At 53.8% G+C, this 20,127-nt stretch overlaps 1 protein-coding gene across 1 annotated transcript in view; it reads left to right on the top strand.

Moving 5' to 3' along the window:
• CPNE2 (copine 2) overlaps positions 1-20,127 on the top strand; it is a 57,108-nt gene that overhangs the window by 30,594 nt on the left and 6,387 nt on the right. Inside the window, exons 6-14 of the mRNA XM_082489240.1 lie at positions 3,634-3,717; positions 6,717-6,806; positions 7,047-7,145; positions 9,439-9,525; positions 10,282-10,341; positions 12,725-12,858; positions 13,662-13,728; positions 18,624-18,675; positions 19,905-20,038. Of these exons, the coding sequence (XP_082345366.1) occupies positions 3,634-3,717; positions 6,717-6,806; positions 7,047-7,145; positions 9,439-9,525; positions 10,282-10,341; positions 12,725-12,858; positions 13,662-13,728; positions 18,624-18,675; positions 19,905-20,038 (807 nt within the window). The remainder of the gene's footprint in view (positions 1-3,633; positions 3,718-6,716; positions 6,807-7,046; positions 7,146-9,438; positions 9,526-10,281; positions 10,342-12,724; positions 12,859-13,661; positions 13,729-18,623; positions 18,676-19,904; positions 20,039-20,127) is intronic.

Genomic DNA, 20,127 nt, shown 5'->3' with positions numbered 1-20,127 from the left:
GGAAACGGTGGGCCTTTCTGAGCAAAGCCATCTGACCTTATTTACCAGGCAACCAGAGCTATTCCTCTTCAACCAGTGCTGTTGCTAAGCGATCGATGGGAATATTATTTTTTGCCTTCTTCCGAGTCTCTCCGGGGCTTGCGTTATTGGCAGGATGGCCCTCAGTTTGCAAACCAGGGTAAAGCAAGCGTCCAGGCAGACGGGTATTTGCTGGGGCAGAAGACGTGGTTTGTCCAGTCCCGTTGCCCAGGATGTCCCATCCAGCTGGGGCGGATGCCCGGTTTATCCAAGTGGTTTTCCCACCTGCTGAGAACAGCTGTTTTCTCACCCTCCTGCTTACCCTGCCTAATGCAAGGAGCCAAATGCCCCTGTTAAGAAATCCTGAAATAACTCCACTTGATAAATGGGCTGGAAGATGTCCTTGAGCTGGTGACTTCCTCTGAGATGTGGCCGAGGGTCAACCCCATGCATGTCAATGAAGACATCCCTAATGCAACAGTTTTCTTCCAGAACCCTGAGAAAAAGCCTCTGCTCCCTTGCAAAGGAAGGGATGGGATTTCACAGCAGGCTTGGTGACCTTCCTTTGTGCTTCCGGGTCCCTTTGCAGCTGTGGCCAGTGCGAAGAGCAGGGCCAAGGACCTGGGTCCTCCCTGAGGTGCTGGTACCTCAGGCGCACGTCCACTTGTTGTGTCGGCAACTTCGCTGGTGGCATCACTTGCTCCATGGGCAGGAGTTGCCTTTCTAATCTGGTTTGCAACCAAGTTCCTCTACCAGTTTATGCAAAGGTGACATCTTTTGATATTCTTCAACTAGAACATGATACCTGTGGGTCTGCTGCCCCTCAGACCCACAGTCAAGTTTCAGAATTTCAGCATCTATTGGGATAAGGACTGTGAATAATCCTGTTCTTTCTGGGTCTCCCTCCAGTTTATCAATAGGTGTCAGCAGAAAACTCCTCCCTTGGTGGCCGCCTGCCATCACCAAGAGCTAAGGAGGTTTCTTTGCCGATTCCCATAACACAGCACAGCGTTGCAGCGCTCAAAGTCCTGGTCATGAGCAAGGGATGTTCATGTCACTTCATGCAAATTCAAAAGGTCTCTCTGAACAAGAAAATTGGAGAAAACATCATATTTTTGGGTCATGGATGAAATGCAACCGTGGGAGCTGGGTAAAAACTGGTTTCAGCTTAGGAAAGACAATGGAGAAGTGGCCAAGCAGAAACCACAGGGGTAAGGCTGCAGCCTTTGGGGGGGGGGGGCGGTGTAACACCTTCCTGCACCACACAGCACATAGCTGGGGAGCACGATGAGGGCTCGGACATCATGTGAAGGGTTCAGATCTCACAGGGTTTCGTGGTGGGGCCATGGGATCATCTTGCTGCCCGCACAGAGCCGAAGCTGTGAGCATCCCTTACCGGCAGCCGTGCCACAAACCTGGCCTGGAGCTGTGCTCAGCCCCAGGCAGCTCCTTCTGCCATGGCCACCCTGAGGCTGGGACATCTCAGCCTGCGGGCAGATCCTCCTCTCCATCACACGTCCATGGTTTCTCCACCCACGGCTCGCTACCTTGCTTTACGTGCCAAAGCTGCACAGCGGGAGCATGTCAGCAGCACAACCAGCCTGAGGCTCTTGTACCTTATGTCAGACCGGCTCTGGGGAGAGTTGTTTTAAGAAAAAATAACTTGCCGAAGAAGAGGTATTTTCACCTGGGACCAGCCCTGGTGAACCCAGAGCTGTGTGTGCCACCACAGCTGCGGGGATGGCAGAGGGGCGGCGATGCTTCGGCACGGCTGGGGGAGAGCAAGCGCAGCGAGCCAGGATCGGTGCTGGAAGCTGTGGTTTGGGGAGCTGCAGCTGGTGGAAGTGCCACCTCCCTCCTCTTTGCCCGTGGTGCGCAAGGACCAGTTTGGGTGGTTTAGAATCTTGGCCCAGTTTGCAGCTCTATCTGGTCTGCTGAGCTCCTTTGGTTGCTCAGTTTCCATCTCCCGCCAGGCTTGCAGGGGTGAGATGTTTGTGGTTTTGACATTTTAAAATAGCAGCCCACAATCCCGTGGCTTGGAGGCATCTCCCACCCTGCTTTGAATGGAGCAAAGCTGACCGGACTTGCAAACCGGGCTGCTCCGCGTGGGATGGCAGCAGACATCCTTCAGAGCTCCCCGCTGTCATCTGAGCCGGCGCCTCCACCAGCCCACGCTGCGCTGGCGCTGATGAAACCGCGTTGGGTTGCAGGTTAAGCCAGCACAGGCAGGGTCAGGTACCCACCGCTGGTTCCTTAATCCGTCAGCCGAGCTTGAAAGTGCCAAGCCCCGGCGGTGGGTGAGCGGGATCAGAGCTGTGCCATAACCGTAACCATGCAGAAGGATTGACTTTGTTTTCTCTCCTACAAACATATGAAAAAGGGTGGGAGAAAAATAGCCTCATCTCACCAGAGAGCATCCCTGGGAGCCTTTGTGGTCTCCTCTTCTGGCAGAAGAATTTTGACTGAAGCAGGTTACAGTTTCTCTAAGACTTTGCAGTGATTTACTTTTCTGGCTGGCTTTGGAAACAGGATTTGGATAGAAACGTTAATGGGTTTTCTGCTGGGCCATCACTAGAGCCTGTGTCTGTCCCAGGCGCCACCTCCCAGGCCGGCTGTGGACAGGGGCTCCTGGGGCGTCTATGCTTCCTCCTCCTCCACGAGCAGCCCCCTCCCTCCCCACCGCATCACTTGGAAGCCCAAAACCCTCCAGTTCAAACCCGTAAGAAGTTCCTCCAGCTCTTTGCAGGACTCCGGCCACCTCCCTCCGGGAGCAAAACCCAGCTGAAACGCCTTGAGTTGTCAGTAAATAATCCGGAATATTTGGGGCTTGGTTTCTTGTTAGCCACTTCTTAGCTTTTCCGAATGGGAATGAAGTTCTGCTTAGAAATGCTGGAGTTTCCCTGCGTGGGTGCCACCAGCGCCACCCTCCTCTCCGGGCTGCGGGTGCCCCGAGGTGGCCCCCGTGCCGATACCCAGCAGGGACACGCGTGCGCGCGCGCGTGTGTGTATATACGTACATATTTCTCATAAACCAGCCGCCCTTTATCAGGGGAATAACTAAGGCGATGCTGGCAGGAAAAGCAGCACACACTGACTCAGGGCTGCGTATCTCGGAGGGTGTTACATGATCTCTGTCAACACCAGGACAGTTTGCTCCTTAAAGATTTCCTCTGCTCGTGCTTTACTGCTGTGTGTAGGAGGGTGTTTTCTTTTGCCTTCCCCCCCCCCCCCCCCCAAGACACTCAGGCACTTCAGAATTCTGTTTTTCCTTTGAAGCTTTGGTTGTTTTTCCAAGCCCAAACGCAGCTGCCTCCCAGCTGGGGTTGTTTTCTGTGGCATCTGTGTCCAGACAGCTCGCCGGGTGGTGGGCGCCCGCTGGCACATCCCCCGGGTGCGCGTCAGGGTGCCGACTCGCCCGCCGCATCGGTGCCGACTCGTGTGAATCGCGTGACCGGGACACGCAGGGGTGGCAGGGCGCTGCCCGTGGGTGCTGCCTGTTTGCTGGTCTCGTGAGGACGTGAGGGTGTCTGCAGGGTTGGCACTGCCACGGGTCTCGTGGACCGGCTGTCGTTGCTTGCAGGGCATTGTGTAACCCATCCTGTTCTTCTCCCCCAGGACCTGTTTGGAAAGTCAGACCCCTTCTTGGAGTTTTATAAACCAGGCGATGATGGGAAATGGATGCTGGTCCACAGAACAGAGGTGAGCATGACTCTAACCTGAGCTGTTGAGACACCACCACCCTTACATCAGCTCCTCTTGCCCTTTATGGCATTATCTCATCAACCACCCATAAAACAGGGTGGGATCCAGGGATTTCAAAACCTCACGGCTGCCTTCCCGGTGTCCCGCTGAGGCTGCGGGACTCCAGCGGATGAAGATTTACTGAGGCCAGCAAGATCTTGAGATCTTTTCTGTGCTAGTCACTACTGTATCTGCCAAGCAGAGGGAGATGGTCTTCTAACCCATGTTGACCTCTAGGCTCAGCCTGGCTGCGGGCAATGCCCTGGACTCTCCTCCACTTGCAGGAGCAGCAAGATGAGCTGTGACCTGGGGGAGATGGTGGAGAGAAGCGGTGAGAGGTGGTCCAGGGAACGGTAGTGGCGAAAGGTCAAAAGGAGCATCTGCCAGATCCTCAGCTAACCGGGGAGGATGCTCAGGCATCATCTCCAACTTCAGCGCACGAGTGCTCGGACTCGTGTCTAACAGAGCCGGAGCTCTGGCTGAGAAGGTAGAGACCTGTACCGGGGTCCTGGTGGGTACGGTCAGCTCACCCCTCCCTCTCCCTCATTTATACCTGCTGCGATATTTTGATCTGAGCTCCCTTCTGGTTATGTTCTCAAGCTGCTAACGCCAGTGATATTATGGATAAGAGGCACAGCGCGGGCAGGGAGAAGCAGGCTGGCTTCTGCTTTAGCACCAGCCTAATAAGTACTTTCCAATGGCTTTTTGTCCCCTCCTCAAAGCTTGTTTCAAGGCTGGTTTTGTTGTTTTTTTTTTTTTTTTTAATGTGCACATAGTTCCTGGCAGCGGGCAGAAAGAGGAGGGGGCGATTGCTGCAGGAGGAGCTCACAGCAGCCCCCACGTTGGAGGAAGAGGGTCCTGTCACACCCCACCTCCCACCCCTCTTTTTCTTGTCCTCGTCTCGACCCTCCTCTTTTTCTTGTCACCTCAAGGCTTGGTGAAGGAGCCCGTTGTCCCACCGCAGCAAATTGCTGTAACGAAACGCAGGGTGAACTCACGCGGAAGGAGAGGGTGGTATTTATTTACAAAGTCTCTCCGTACGTTGGGTTTTCCCACTGCTGTGCAAAGTCCACGAGGATTTCCTTCACTCACACACCCCCGTGCATGCAAGCACGGGGACAGCCACCAGGACGTGTGTCCTGTGGTACCGATACGGGCTGTCCTTCCCACACACGGTTCTGTGCGTATTTAATTCATACCAGCCTTAATATTTCTCTCGTATTTCTGGGGGAGCAGGCTGGGACCTTGTTTGGTTGTTTCTTCCTGGTTCGGTGTGGGTAGCTGGGCTTTGACCCACCACGACGTACGTCTCAGACGTGGGGATTTGGAGCCACCTCCAGCCCTTCCTCCTGGAAGGGCCGCGGGAATCAGGAATGCAGCTGTGCGCCAGCTGTGGCTGGGATCTCTCTGAGCAGGTCGGGTTTATGGGGAGCAGATGTATGTACTGATTTTTCCTCTGGGTTGCTGCCCGGTTCCTCCACTGTCCTGTCTCGCTGGATAAGGGTCTAGCCAGGTTTTCTTTCAAGTAATGGGGTGCTCCAACAGCCTCCTCCCTTCCAGCCCCTCCGCTGCCCTCGGAGGACTCCTATACCAGGTGAGCGTCTTTGTGTTTTGAGGCTGGGTGCAAAGTAATATAGTTCCCCATTCTTGCAGCTTTCGCTGTGGGAATGATGATCCCCGAAGGTCCCTTCCGACCCCTGTGATTCTGTGACTAATATAACCGGGTCTCGGTCTGATGCTGGCATGTCTCACGCCACCACGGAGGTGTCTGGCAGGGAAGGATTGGTCTGCTCATTGCAGCCTGTTATTGAAGCGCAAGTGTGAAGTCCCAGCCGGGCGCCGGGCGATGGAGACGCCGGGTTCTTCCCCACCCACCCCGGGCACCCGGCGGCTGGCAGCGTGCAGGCACCATCTTGGGGTGCGTGGGCTCCCCCTGCTCTTCCCAGCCTCCCCGGAGGAGGTGTTTACAAATTCTCGACGAAACTGCGCTCGCGGTGTCAGGGTTTCCCCCGGTCTGTAAAACAAGCCGCCCGTTGCAGGTCCCACGTAGCTCTTTGCCCGCAGCAGCAGCCGCGGACCTCTTCCTCGCTGGGCTGCGCTGCTGCTGCTCCAGCTGCAAAGGTCCAAGGTCCACCACACCAGATATCCATCCCCCTTGCACAGAGGAGGGTTAATCTGCTTCCCGTGTCTGACTTTCCTAATATTCACCTGAAAGTCTTCTTTTTGAGCACAACACCTTCGTGAAAGCAGGTCTTCACCTGCCCTGCCGGCATCTCCGATGTAGGCAGCACGTGCCTGCAGCCTGCTCGTGTTTGCTTAGGTTTCCACCAAGTGATTGCATTCTCTCAGGAAACGTCAAAAAGCATCAATTAATATTTCTCCAGCTCAGGCGGCAGATGTTACGCAGGTGTGGCGAGAGAGCTGGACGTGCCCAGGGCTGTTTGGCTTTCCCAGCCGGTTGGGGCATCCCATTGCTCCATCTTCTCCGGTGGTCAGACCCCAGATGGATGTAGGCTGCGCTGGGGTGCTGGGAGGGGGTATAAGCAATGAGTAAAGCACAAGAAGTGGGATGCAGAGGGCATAAATAGTAGCTACTGGCCTTGAACTGGTGGGATAAGTGGTTGTGCTCCAGGCACGGTTGTGTCCATGCTGCCCAGTCTGCTTGAGGCTGTTTTCTCAGGCAGGTTTGCTTAATTGCCCCCAGAAGTGGATAAATCCCACAACGTAATGCAAATGAATGTGTTGTAACTCACACGGGCTACAGCCTGAGAAGGGGAACCGCTGTGTCTAGGCTCAGGAGGCAGAAGAAGGCTGAGACAGGGCTTTCTGCAGCTTGCTTGGCCTGCCCCACTCAGAACCTGGTCCAGGGTCGCTCTTGGAGATGTCACCCACTTTTGTGCCATCTCCCCCTGCACACGTGCCTGTTGTAACCGCATCCCTCCGTTCCCACCCCATAGGTGATCAAGTACACGCTGGACCCTGTCTGGAAGCCGTTCACTGTGCCTTTGGTGTCCCTGTGCGATGGAGATGTAGAGAAGCTGATAAAGGTAATGGGGGGTCCTTCAAGCTTGTATCGTGGTGGTCATCCTCTAGGACTGATCGTTAAAACCCGTGGCTGGTTTATTAAAAAAAAACAAACAAACCAACCAACCAAAGCAGAACCACCCCCAAAATCAAAAAAACACCTTGTTTAAGGTCTCCAACAGGAGAAGTTGGGAACTTCAGCAGGTCTCCTCACAGGAGATAGTTACGGCATCTGAGGCTGGTTTGTGCTTCTTATGCCCTAGGTGATGTGTTACGACTACGACAGTGATGGAGGGCATGACTTCATTGGGGAGTTTCAGACCTCGGTGGCCAGGATGTGCGAAGCCCAAGATGCCTTTCCGGTGAGTGCCGATGGGCTTTCAGGGAACAATGAGGAAGGGGCTTCTTGGGGTGGAATTTGGTACTTGGTGCTGAGACCCTCAACCTGTGCTCAGAAGAAGCCAAGTCCAACCTCCTTTCTCCTCCCACCTGCACCATGAGTGACCCAGGCTGCTGGGTTGTAACTAAAGCATCTGAGCTAGAGAGAGGGCTAAGGCAGTCATGGCTGAAAAGCGAGCTCTGCTGAGATGTTTGAAGCAGCACCCGTGATTTGGGGGGTGCCCTGTGATTTGGGGGGGTCAGATGGGGAGGTCTGCAGCAGGGGCTGCCTGGTCACCAGGAGCGCCAGGTCCCCTGCAACTCCATACCAGTTTTGTGGCCAAAGGTGTCCCCGTCCTCCCCCTGAAGTGCTGGCCAAAAGACTTGGCAGATGCCACCTGGAGGCATGTTGTGAAGACTCCTGGATAAGCAGAGCTTTTCACTGCTGTCATTGCTAGGATTACCAAACCAAGAAGAGGTCTTGGCCAAGCCATGGGGTTCTGTAAAACACCATGTGTGGTGCAGTGAGAAAAGTTTCCTGGCTGGGGAAACCAAGGCATGAAGTGTCCTGTCCAGGACTGCGCAAGCTGATGGTGCCAGAGGCAGGCGTTGAGCCTGTTTTCCCGCTGGATTTGCAACCTACCAGCCTAGTAATAAAATGTTCTTTTCTCTCCACGGGACCATGAAAGATGCTGGTTAGAAGAGAGTAAAACTCACCTTGCTGCATGTCTGGGCTGCCGTGCCCCCGTGCATAACATGGGTCCAGCTGGGGAAAGGCTCTCTCTGCCTCTTCCCCTTGCCTGGCTTGTCACAAAAGGTTGGGTGCCCTCCGTTCCCCAGTAAAGCTGTTGCCCAGCTGATGCCCCTTTCTGAGCGGAGCTGCCGTGGACTCCAGGTGGAGGAAGGTGGCTCCAAAAGCAAGCAGTCACTGCTCACCACCGCTGTGCATCGCCCTTCAGCATCCCTTCTCCCTGGGGTGGCTCCTTGTGACCTATCTCATCCTTTCATGTGGCCACAATGATGAGGGTAAATGCAGACGCAGGGACGGAGATGCTCTTGGTGTACACCAGGCAGCACATGCTGGCATGCTTGCACGTAGGGAGCAGCACAGTCCAGCCACAGCTTGGCTGTGATGGGGGGAAAGGCTCATTGCTATCTCCAAGGCCATCACCAGGCCAGTCTGAGCAGGTCCAGGGTCATTACTGGGCTGGTCCGAGCAGGTCCAGGGCTATCACCAGGCCAGTCTGAGCAGATCCAGGGTCATCACCGGGATGGTCTGAGCAGGTCCAGGGCCATCACTGGCTGGCCTGAACAGCTCTGAGGCCACCATCAGGCTGGTCTGAGCAGGTCCAGGGCCACCACCAGGCTGGTCTGAGCAGTTCCGGAGCCATCACTGGGCTGGTCTGAGCAGGTCAAAGGCCATCACTGGGGTATTCTGAGCAGGTCCAGAGCCATCACTGGGCTGGTCTGAGCAGGTCCAGGGCCATCACTGGATGGTCTGAGCAGGTCTGGGGCCACCACCGGGCTGGTCTGAGCAGGATGCTGGAGGAGAGGGCACAGACTGACCACTGCTGTCCCACATGGGGCCCATGTGGAAGCTACCCACTAGCAGGTCTGGGCTGTACCGTCTGCCCCGGTTTGCTTAAATTTAGGGGATTTTGTCAATAGATCTGTATTTCAATTTTGTTCAGTCTCTGAAATGCAATGTTTGCATTCAGGAAACTTAAGGATTTTAGTATTTAAAATATTCCCATTTTTCTGCAGCTGGAAGAACAGACACGACTTTCCACCCTCCCTCTTCCCACTCCTGCCCTCTCCCCACTCCTGCCCTCTCCCCCAGACCAATACACATGAAAACTTTCCTCTTTGACAAGAGTTTTTATTCAGTTTTAGATTAAAAAAAAAAAAAAAGAAATATTGCAGCGATTTTCTGAATATTCAAGAGGCATTTTATTTTCCCAGAACTTTTCAGGAAAGGTGGTGGCCTGCCCTAATTATTCATATGTTTGACGCATCCCACCCCGTAGACCCCCATAGCCTCGTTGGGGTGTCTTGGCTGCCATGAGCCAGGTCCTGGGCGCGGTGGAAGGGAAAAGCAGCCCCTTCCCAAGCAGGTCCTCTGCCTTCATTTCCATCACGCGATTCATTTATGTCTCTTCAGCGCTTTGAAACGCGTGGTGGGAGGATGCCCGCAGAATGCGGCCGCTGGTGGCTCCTGCAGCCAGCCGGCACAGCCCAGCACCGCTCTCACACCGGTGTCTGTCTCGTGTGTTACAGCTCGAGCTAGAGTGCATTAACCCCAAAAAGCAAAAGAAGAAAAAGAATTACAAGAACTCTGGGATCATCATTGTGAAGTCCTGCAAAGTGAGTACGACGCCAGGATGTTTCCTTCTGCTCCTGGCCAAGCTCGCTTCTTCCCGAGCTCCCACCATCCCTTCTGCCTCCAGCGCCCTTGCCTTTTCAAGCTCAGGTCCCGTGAAGCATGAATGAAAGGGTGATTTCCTTTCTGCTTGGGTTTCTCCCCACTTGGAGCATCTGATGTACCAAGTTGCTGGTGCCACCTCATGCCCGGGTGGCCGCAGACCCAGGAGGAGGTGGTTTTCAACATGGGCAGTGTCTGCACCAATCCCAAGCTGCAGTTAACTGCTTGGTGTCTCCTCGGGGGCAAGGGTTGGGTGCAGGTGGGAGAGGTTCTTCTTCTGAGCTGAGGTGCTGGTGAAGTCCTCCCTTTTTATGGCAACAGCACAGCAGGGAAAGCACCGACACAGCTCTTCCCACACCAGATCTACAGGTAGTGTGAGACTGTCATGGCCATGGGGAGAGGATCTTCCATTCAGTTCACCATGATGGACACTTCCAGCTCTCAAGGATCTCCAGGCCTCTCACCCCAGATTTGGACCAACACATGGCCCTGCTTGGCCCCATGTGATTCCTGAAGTGCCAAAACACTGCCATGGAACACCCAAGTGGTTCTTCCTGTTGCTTTGCCACGTGGCTGGAGGTTCCCAAAGGCCCAAACTCGTGGTGACCACAGGCTTGGGCACTTTCCGTGTGTTTATTTCTTTCGTTCTGCAATGGCGAAGATTGCTGAAACAATTTTTGGGGGGGGGTTTCTTTCAGATAACCAGAGATTTCTCCTTCCTGGACTACATCCTGGGAGGCTGCCAGCTGATGTTTACCGTAAGGACTTTTGCTATACTTTGCCCAGTAATAGTAACATGTATGTAATGGTCAAAACTGGAGAGGGAGGTTCTGTGTGAGATTTGGCACCAGCTTGGGTGGCTTTTCATGGCAGTGAGGAGCCGCTCCATTTTGCTGTTAAACCGTGTTGGTTTGGGGGTCTTGGGGGTCGTTGCTATGATGCTCAGGTGTGTCCAATAGCATGGAGGGAGCTGGCTAGACTTTGGCTGAAGGTCAGACTCACACAAAGACCCTTCACAAAATGTTGCCGACTTCTCTCCCCATCGCAGGGTTTAACCACCCTCCCATTTTTTTATGGAAGCTCTCTTTCTTTTGAAGCCAGCTGAGAGGCTTTGGGCTGTTGATGAGATGGTTTTCTGCATTTTTACTGGCATTTCCACCTTCTTTCAAGCTGGACCGTGGCTTGTCAGGAGTAACTAATCAAGGACGTTACAACCCCGAGTAAAAACGACACAGTGCAGAAGTGGGGTTTTCCATTTCTGCAAACTTTGCTGATGCAGTATCTGGAGAGCTGCGGGCACTCGCAGCATTTCAGTTTGTATTTTGTTGTTTCGTCTAAAAACATGATGGGGGGAGAGTAGGAGGAGGAGGAAGAGTTGCCATAGGAACAGGAGCGATTGGGAGAGTGTTTTGTGTGCCGTTCTGCCGCTATGTGCTAACGTCTCGGTGCTGGAGAGTGAACAAAGGAGAAAATCATTAAGTTCGTTGGTATCACGGAGATCTTCTGTGAATTAGGCTTGAATGCAGAAATCTCCCCCCCCACCATCTAGAGATCTGCCAGTTGTTTGGAGGGTTTCTCCCCCTTCCGAGGCACCTTTGGTCCAAAAAATCTGGGTGGGTTTGTGATGGGTGACAACGCTGCAGAACCACCTCAGCTGGGGGGAGGACACTGCTGCACGCACCTCGGCCATTTGGAAAGACCACTGGTGTCCTCCCCCCAAGGGAGATGGTGAGGAGAGAAGGGCTGAAGCCACAGAGAAGAGGGGCTTTGTGCCTGGCTGTGCTAGAGGCAGACCAGCTGCGTCCTTCTGAAATCTGTTGCCCAAGTGCTGCTCCTGGTGGCATGGCTTGCACGAGTGGGGCACGGACCTGTCTGACTCCACCGAGCCCCCCTCCCCGTGCCTACGTTTCCCTCTTGCTCTCTGACCATGCCCATGGTGGCTCGGCAGGAGCTGGCTGTGGGGGCAGGGTGTTAGAGCAGTGAACCATGGGTTGGTAAGGCTGTAAAGTTGCTTGACAAAGAAGTTGGATTTTCATAGAACCATAGGATGGTTTGGGTTGGAAGAGACCTTAAAGATCATCTAGTCCAACCCCCTGTCCTGGGTAGGGACACCTCCTACCAGCCCAGGTTGCTCCAAGCCCTGTCCAACCTGGCCTTGAACACCTCCAGGGATGGGGCAGCCACGGCTTCTCTGGGCAACCTGCGCCAGGGGCTCACCACCCTCATCGTACAACATTTTGCCCTTATCTCCAATCTAAATCTAGCCTCTTCCAGTTTAAAACCATGTCTCCTTGTCCTGTGATGTCTTCTTGCCCCAGCCAGGCCAGGGTCCCTTCTCAGCCAAATCGCAGTTCATCCTCTCCCGTTACGGATATGGAGCAAAATGCCTCGCGAATCCCCTGAGCTCAATTTAGCCGGCGGAGTTATTTTGGGTTTTGCCTATTTGCTAAGCAAACAAGGCGAGCGCAGTCATGCCGCCTGCTCGCCTCTTCCCAACTCTTCCTTCCCAGTTGTTCCAAATCGGGTGGCTCAGCGTCTCGCCTCTTCTGACCAGATTTAACTGGGTCTGAGATAGGCATTTCTACGAATGTCTTTAAATAGAAAGCCTAATCGAGGAGGGAGAAAAATGAGCGCCTTGCTGACAAAGTCCCCTGAGAGCTCAGCATTTATTGGTCCCCAGGGAAGCCCGGTGAAGAGCGGCTGCAGGGAAAGCTTTGCTCAGGGTTGTGACTCTTTGGTCAAAGACCTTGAGATCCAAATGCCCGGGTGGTCCTGGCTGCTTTGGTGTCCGTGGGGCTACTCAGTTCCTGAGCTTAACGCCTGGGAGATGGGCAGCAAGAGTCCTCAGCTGGAGATGGTGGTGGCTTGCTCCAGCAGCAGAGGCTGCTGTGGGACACCTTATGTGATGCTCACTGGTGAAAAATGCGGGTGTATTCCTCAATGGCTTTGCCTAACCTAATATTTTAGGCTTTTTTTTAGGGAAGGTGAAGAGCTGGATTTTGTTAAGCTTTTTCAAAAGTTTGAGGTTTGGGTCTTAATGGGACTGTGTGTGGGCCCCAACGGCAAAGGAGGCTCCGTGGCCAGATCTGTGGTGGTGTCTGCTAACAGAGGACGGCTCTGTGCTTCTCTCTTGCCCCCCAGGTCGGGATTGACTTCACAGCCTCCAACGGGAACCCGCGAGACCCCTCCTCTTTGCACTATATCAACCCCATGGGGACAAACGAATACTTGTCGGCTATCTGGGCCGTCGGCCAGATCATCCAGGACTACGACTCGTAAGCACCATGCCCTTCTGCCTCCACCCTTGGTTTGCAGATGCTTCCCTGGCTTCCTGAGGGGCTGCTGGGATGCGCGTGCCTTGATTTCCCACCCGCAAAGCCAGGGCTAAATAATACCTCGCTTTTGAAAAGCTCCTTGGGAGAAAATTGCCGTATACGTTGGGATGCAGGAGGAGGAGAGAAGGTAAGGACAGGGCTTCTCCTCTCCCCTCGTCGCCGCTGTTGAGTTAGCAGAGGTGGAGCATCCTTTACGGGGGGCAGCAGGAGAGCAGCCGCTTGGCGCTTTCTCGGCGCAGAGGCAGATGCCCTCAGCTTGCTGGTATTTGCCGATGGCAGCTGCACCGCCAGGCTGCCTTGTCCCCCATCCCCCTGCAGTGTGCAACACAGAGAAATATCGTCTTAGACATTGATAGAGAAAACACAACAGAAATCTGTTGGTCTCGCCACACTGGATAGTCGATTTTTTTTAAATCTCCAGGGTTACAGGACTGCAAGAGACTCAGGTGTCTGGGCGAGAGGATGCTCCTGATCCCTGTGGGCGACGAAGCACAGCTGGACTCTTTTCTCCCTAAAGATTAAAAGAAAAAGGGGAACATCGACTCTGTCTCCCTTCAGCGCTCATGACTTTTAAAGGCACTCTGTCACCCAGGGGGAAGGGAAAACTGGAGCTGGCTGCGTAGCTGTTGCTTTCCCAGTTGCCGTTGGGCAGCTGGTAGCACGGGGAGGCCGTAGCAAGAGCAGTGCAAACCTGCTTCATGTGTGTGTAAATCCACCCATACGTTTTTCTTCTTCTCCTTTAGAGACAAGATGTTTCCTGCTCTGGGATTTGGCGCCCAGCTTCCCCCGGACTGGAAGGTGAAGTGTTGTGTGAGATGGGTTTGTCCTCATATTGCAGGAACGGAGCTGCCGGGGCTTCCCGGCTGGCTCGGTCGGGAAAAAGCTGTCAGGCAGAGAGGGGAATGGGCGGATGAGGGATTTCAGGTGGTGGAGAGGGAGATGTGGCAGTGTGGGTGGGCGGCGAGGCGGGGACAGGGCGCAGGCAGCCCGTTCCTCCCAAGCTGGCATGGAAGCAGCAGCTCCCTGGCGTTAACGGGCAGAGCCAGGCATTGATTCATTTCCCTGGCAGGAGGCAGGAACAATTCTGGGCAAGGGAAAAGGCCCCTGGATGAATGCATCAGACAGCGGCAAAGTGTGGAACGGGGCTGGAAGCTGGGTAGCCTCAACGGGATGTTGCACGAATAAAGTCTGCAGAGGGGCTTTCCCAAAAGCCACCTTGATATTTTGTTGGGATTAGGCGCCGAAGGGGTTAAAGGCACCCATGTCATGTAAGAGGGTGAGCTGGAGCATCCTGCTCTTCAGGAAGGATGCGGTGGGAAGGGCTTGGGGCTACTCCTGCAGCCCGCGCTGGCTGGTGAGGAGCATCTTCTTCATGGCTGAGAAGATGTGCCGGGACACCACCATCTTTCATTACTGGCTGGGTCTTTTGGCTGCTCTTTGCTCACGCCCTTAATGTGCCTTCTCTTTCTGCTCGCTGGTTTTGAGAAGACCCTGGCTTCGGGCTGGGGTTGAATCTCAGCGAGCCTTTTGTGTTCTTTGGGAGGGGAGCTTTGCTCTGGGCTGAACGCAGTGGGGCACGTAAGTCATGAACGGCCGTGAATCGGGCCGGGAAGCTCACCGCTGCCAGCACTTGAGGCTGGGGATGTCCTGCCCGCGCCGGCTTTACACTTTTCTCTGCTCTCCCAGCAGCCGAAATTCATGTGACTCAAGTGGGAGCTCTCGCTGTTTGCCAGCCGCAGGAGGAGATCCCTCCGTGTGCACTTTGGAGCTGATTCATCCTCCTTGGCCGGCAAATGTCTCTGGTCTGTCACTTCACCACTTTCGGTGGGAAAATCTTGGTAGGCAGCTTCCAAGGACTAACAGCCAGCTGCCGTCAGGGATTTATTACTTGGGGAGGGGAATGGGAATGGAAAACGCGGTGGGGAATGAAAGGGTAGGGCGGCTCAGGCTGCTGGGGGAATGGGTGAATCATTACAGCGAGCATCCCTCAGCGCCCGTGGGAAAGGCATCGCTGGGCTGGAAACGGCCCTTCCCACAGGGCTGGAGGAGGCTACTGGGACGAGGATGTGGGTACCGGGATGAGGATGCTGGCTGGGCGCTGGGGGGCAGAGGGATGCTGCTCCTCTGCCCCCCCGCCGCAGAAATATTCCCAGCTGCTCCCATAGGCCTGGGGATGCTCTGTAAGCACTACCAGAATAAATACCTCATTTTCCCCCAGAATTATGTCTAAGCCCACTTTAAACCCTGGTGGAGAGCCGCTCTCCCTTCCCAGGTGCTTGGCCCGTACCTAAAGGTCACCAGCCCTAACGCCTGGAGTGACCCATCGGTTGTCTCATGTTAGGAGTGGGGACATCCCCCGTGCATCACCCCTCACCCTCCAGCCTGGGGCTTCATCCCTCCCAGGCTTGCCCGGTCTGTGCATCACCAGCTCGGCTTGCTCAGTTTTTTGGCAATCAAGGCTCATTGGGTAATTTCAAAGCCAAAGTAGCAGTTCTTCATTGAAACCCGTGCCTTGTGTGACGGCGGGCAGGCGGCGGGGAGCAGCGTGGCCGATGATGCTCCCCAGGGGACATGACAAAGGGTGGCTGTTGTACCCGCAGACCAGAGTGAAAACAGGGAAGATCGCTAAGAGATGAGAGTCGTATAAATCGTTCCCGTTGCCATGGCTCCCCCAACGCTTCCCAAGCGCCCGTTGAAGCGAGATGTTTTGCACACAAAAGTCTCGTTGGAAATGTCAAAGAACATCTTGCCGTGTAACAGCTCTGTACAGAGCCTCGAGCGGTTTCCCAGTAGGGAACAGGAGAGGGAAACAGATGGGTTGTGGTTTCTGGGGGATGAACAAAGGCAAGGCGGCAGCGGAGAGGGTGATGCTTAACATCGGAGTCCCACCGGTCACCCCGAGTTTGGGAGACAGAATCATAGAATCACAGAATGGTTTGGGTTGGAAGGGACCTCTAAAGACCACCTGGTCCAACCCACTGCCATGAGCATCTTCAACTAGATCAGGTCGCTCAGAGCCCTGTCCAGCCTGACCTGGAATGTTTCCAGGGATGGGGCATCTCCCACCCCTCTGGGCAACCTGGGCCAGGGTTTCACCACCCTCAGCGTAAAAAATTTCTTCCTTATATCTAGTCTAATGGTGTTGGCCAAAGGAAACGTCTTCATGCCCACCGAGCTCGGCCTTTCCAGCCAAAGCTGTTGGCTTCATTGATGTGCCACCCTCCTCAAGGCTCTCCAGCCATTTGCCTTTTTTTTTCATATATAGGGAAACTGAGTTGTGGCAGGAGTGGGAACACTGGGGGAGGTGGCAGAGAACCCTCTGCAGGGTGCGGTCCCTGGCACAGGCTCTGGCTGTGCATCCGCAATTCCTGATGGGAAAAGATAGAGCTACCCCATCCAGGACTGGAAGAGGACACAAGCTGGCTGCGGATGAATGTCTTACCCTTTGGGGTGGTTTGAAAGACTTTCTCCCTGTGGGTTACTGGTGAATGTGATACCTGTAGGTGCTCCATATACATCTAATTGGGCTCTGAAACTGTTTTTCAAAGTACAAGCTGAATAGGGAATGAGATCCCTTTTTATTTTTTTGTTATTTTGAAGCCTTCCTGTTGAATTTTCTAGCGCATATATATATATATATATATATATAAAATCTGTAAAAACTTCAGAGGAGGTTTTGCAACACTTCTGCCACGCAGGGGGTCTGCTCTGTAGACAGTGAGGAACACAGCTCCAAACCATTTCGATGCTGCTTAAAAGAAAGAGAAACCCCTCTTTTGCAGTGCAAAACATGGAAATATTTTTGCTTGCCTTATCTATAAATACTCCTGTGGCAGAATTTTGAACATCTTCTCAAAAAAAAAAAAAAAAAAAAGCGAGCCCTTTACAACTGCAAATCAAGAAATTCAAATTTGTATATATTGCCCAAAATTGAGGCTTCTACGAGAAAGGGCGTATGCGAAACCAAGTCACGCGTTTCAGATGATGTCTCCAACCCTGGGGTTACTGGTGGCTGGGAGCGTTACTGGTTGTGCTCAACAGGCGTGGAGAGACCCAAGCAGGCTGTTGACGTTCGCCGGTCCGACAGCTTGTCGGCTTTGCAGCACGGGGAGGACTTTTGGTTGACCTACTTTTTTTTGGTTGCTATTTCCCACCCCACAGCCTCTCGCAAAAATAGTTTCTGCTGCTTTCAACACAATGCCCAGTATAATTGGAAAGTCTGAATCAGATGCGTGTTGCTTTTGCAGTCTCAGGAGGACTTCTGCTTCACATGGTGCTTTAGAGGACAGTCGTTTTGCCAGCGTTATGAATACACATGTCCCGAAGCGATCCCCTGGCTGAGAAGCTCAGCAAACCACCACCCTTCTGAGAGGGAGAAAATATCCTCGTTTTATAACTCTGGCACGAACAGAGTGGGAGCCTTTTGTTTCCAAGCCCTTGAGCTGGTGGCCTGCAAGCCTAAATCACCCCCTTCAACCTTCAGAGGTGCTGGAAGAGGCGGTTGCGTGTCCTCGGTGCTCCTGAGGGTCTGTTTGCTTCTTAAGGTGTCTAAATGGCAGGTAGCAGAGTGAGGAATCCCTGAGAACTCACATCTGGTGGTTGCTCCCCAAGCAAGGTGTTGACCCATGCCAGCACTGGCAAGGTTCACGTTGGAGGCCAGGAGTCCCGACCTTCTCTATCACTGGAGCTGTTGAGCTGTCCCGCTGGCAGAGATAGGTTCAAAGCAGCCGTTGCCCAACGTTTTGTGATTTCTGTCTGCAGGGTCTTCCCGCGGAAGTAGATGAGGAAGGTTTTGAGGTTTGTAGTCAGCACTGCTGTTTGGTTTCTCTGGCTGGGCGAGTGGAACGGGCCAGGGACAGGGGTGTGCAGGCCTATCTGCTGTTGCCAGTGTCCCACAGGACCTCCTCGTGAGACCACCTCCCTCAGCTTGAAAGGAGGTGGTAGAGAACCTGAAGGGTCTTGCACCTGCCTTGGAGGAGAAATAGTTTCATAGTCAGTGGAAACCAGCCCAGATTGTGCTGGCACTTGCTGCCCATTACGCCCAAGCATTCAGGTCACCTCTCCTGTGCTGCCGTTCACCCTCACCACGACCCAGACGATGAAGCTAATCATCTGCTGGCTTTTTCACGGTAGCTGACGTACCAGAGCAGGTCTTCAACCCAGCTCCCTCTGTGCCTGCCTCCCTCCTGCTGCAGCTCACCACTTGCAGAGAGATGGGGAACCGGGATGCTGCCAGAACTGGGGCTCCCTGTGATGTCAATTGAGTTTTCTCCTTTTATAACCTGCAGTAGGATGAAGTCATTTCTCCTAGTGACTGGTGAGATAGCCCAGCTGGCTGAGAGCATCTCTTCTGCATGCTTTCTCCCTGGGTAGCCAGTGGGAAGCCATGTGGACAAACCTGCTTTGAGAGCTGTAGAAGAAGGCGTGATGTGATCATTTCAGGTGGCTCCACGATGGGGGGTCTGAGGATTGCTGCTCAACCCTGACCACATTTGTATTTGCTGGTCCTTGCGGTTGTTTGGGTAGCAGAAGGCTGGGAAGTGTTGCAGACCCAGCAGGATGGACCGTTAACGTTTGCGACCACCAGGTCCTGCCCCAGGGGAGCATCAGACCTAAACCAGCCTTGCACCATCAGCTAAAGTGGTAGTGAACATCCAGCCCTGCACTGGCTCTCCGTGTTAATTTGGGTCCTTTCTTCTCCACAGGTATCCCACGAGTTTGCCATTAACTTCAATCCCACGAACCCGTTCTGTTCAGGTAAGCATCTACCAGGTCTTTAGGATTCCTTAGATGCCTTCAGTGTCTTCTGTCCTTCCCTCTGCAGGTCTCCAACAACATCTTGGCGGTTTTTCAAGGTTTGTTCAGAGACAGACATTAACGGTGAAGCAGAGCACGTGCTAAGGGTGCATTCAGAGGAAGGCAGAGAAAACTTGGGGGTGTGTAGGAAGGCCCAGGGTAAAATGCAACTGGATTCAGACAGCGTAAAGTCCGCCTTCGCGCTGATGTCTGGTGTGTCCTACCAGCCGTCTGCTCCTCCAGCAAGCCTGCAAGAAACGCTAGGCCTGGTTAGCAGATGGGGAATTCAGACTTAATGCTTCATTTAGCAACTGAGAGCTGGCCACAGTCATGTCTGAAGAGCTGCTCAAATCCAAGTGGTAAGGGCTTCCGTGGACCCCAAAAAATCGTCTGGTTTCACCTCCGCCTTAGTCCTGCAAAACGGGGACTCGAGCAGCCTCCCGATCTCACTCGTTGGGTCATGAAAGCTGTCTGGGAACACCTGCTTTTCTGCTGCCTTTGCTTCATTAGGTCTCTCTCCGGTAGCCGTAAAGCACTCACTGGGCCTGATTTATTGCAGGTGTTATGGGATGGAGAAGCCACCGTCCTGCAGCTCTTATCAGTGAGAGGTCCTGCCCAAAGAACTGATTATCAGCTGATTAGCTGTGGAATTGGTCATTTTTGAATTACACACCCATGTGTCCTTTCAGGAGAGCGGCCATTTATGCTCTTCTGGTGTGGCAGAAGCACAAGCGTCTCCAACGACCTGTGGGTCCCAAACACAGTTTGGGAGCTCAGCGGGTGTTTCTGGGATTGTTTTGCTTCTCTCCGCTCCATCTGCTCCATGTCTGTCTTTTTTTTTCGGTTATGCTCAGAGACCAGAGCTCCTTCTTTTAGCTCCTCCTCTTTGGCTGATACTGAGGTTTTTTCAGAAACCGAAGGAAAGCCGCCTTTGACTGTGGGCACTACAAGGGGCTCTTACCCCAGAAGGTCTGAGGACCCACTACAAAGTGACTAAAGAGCAAAGCCCTGGTATTAGAAAATTTGAGTGGAGGTGGATGAAACTTGTGGAGTTGGATGAGTTGAAGGAGGGGAAAAATAGGTCTAACTTCAGCTCCCATGGCAGCTTTAGCTAATGATGGCTAATTTGACTTCTGGTGGGCCTGAGCTGTGGCGCATTGTAATGTTTGGCTCCTCTGCTTTCCCTGAAGGTGTGGAGGGCATTGTCCAAGCATACTCGGCCTGCCTGCCCCACATCCGCTTCTACGGACCCACCAACTTCTCCCCCATCGTCAACCACGTCGCCCGCTTTGCAGCTCAGGCTACCCAACAGCAGGCTGCATCCGTAAGTCCGTAAGATCCCGTGATGTGATGGCAATCCCAATGGCTTTGGGCAGGGGAAGGCAAAGCTTGAGCTTGATTTCGTCTTTCCCT

This window comes from Vanellus vanellus, assembly GCF_965231255.1.
Source record: "Vanellus vanellus genome assembly, chromosome: 12".
Classification (NCBI taxonomy): domain Eukaryota; kingdom Metazoa; phylum Chordata; class Aves; order Charadriiformes; family Charadriidae; genus Vanellus; species Vanellus vanellus.
This window is presented reverse-complemented; position numbering and strand designations above follow the sequence as displayed.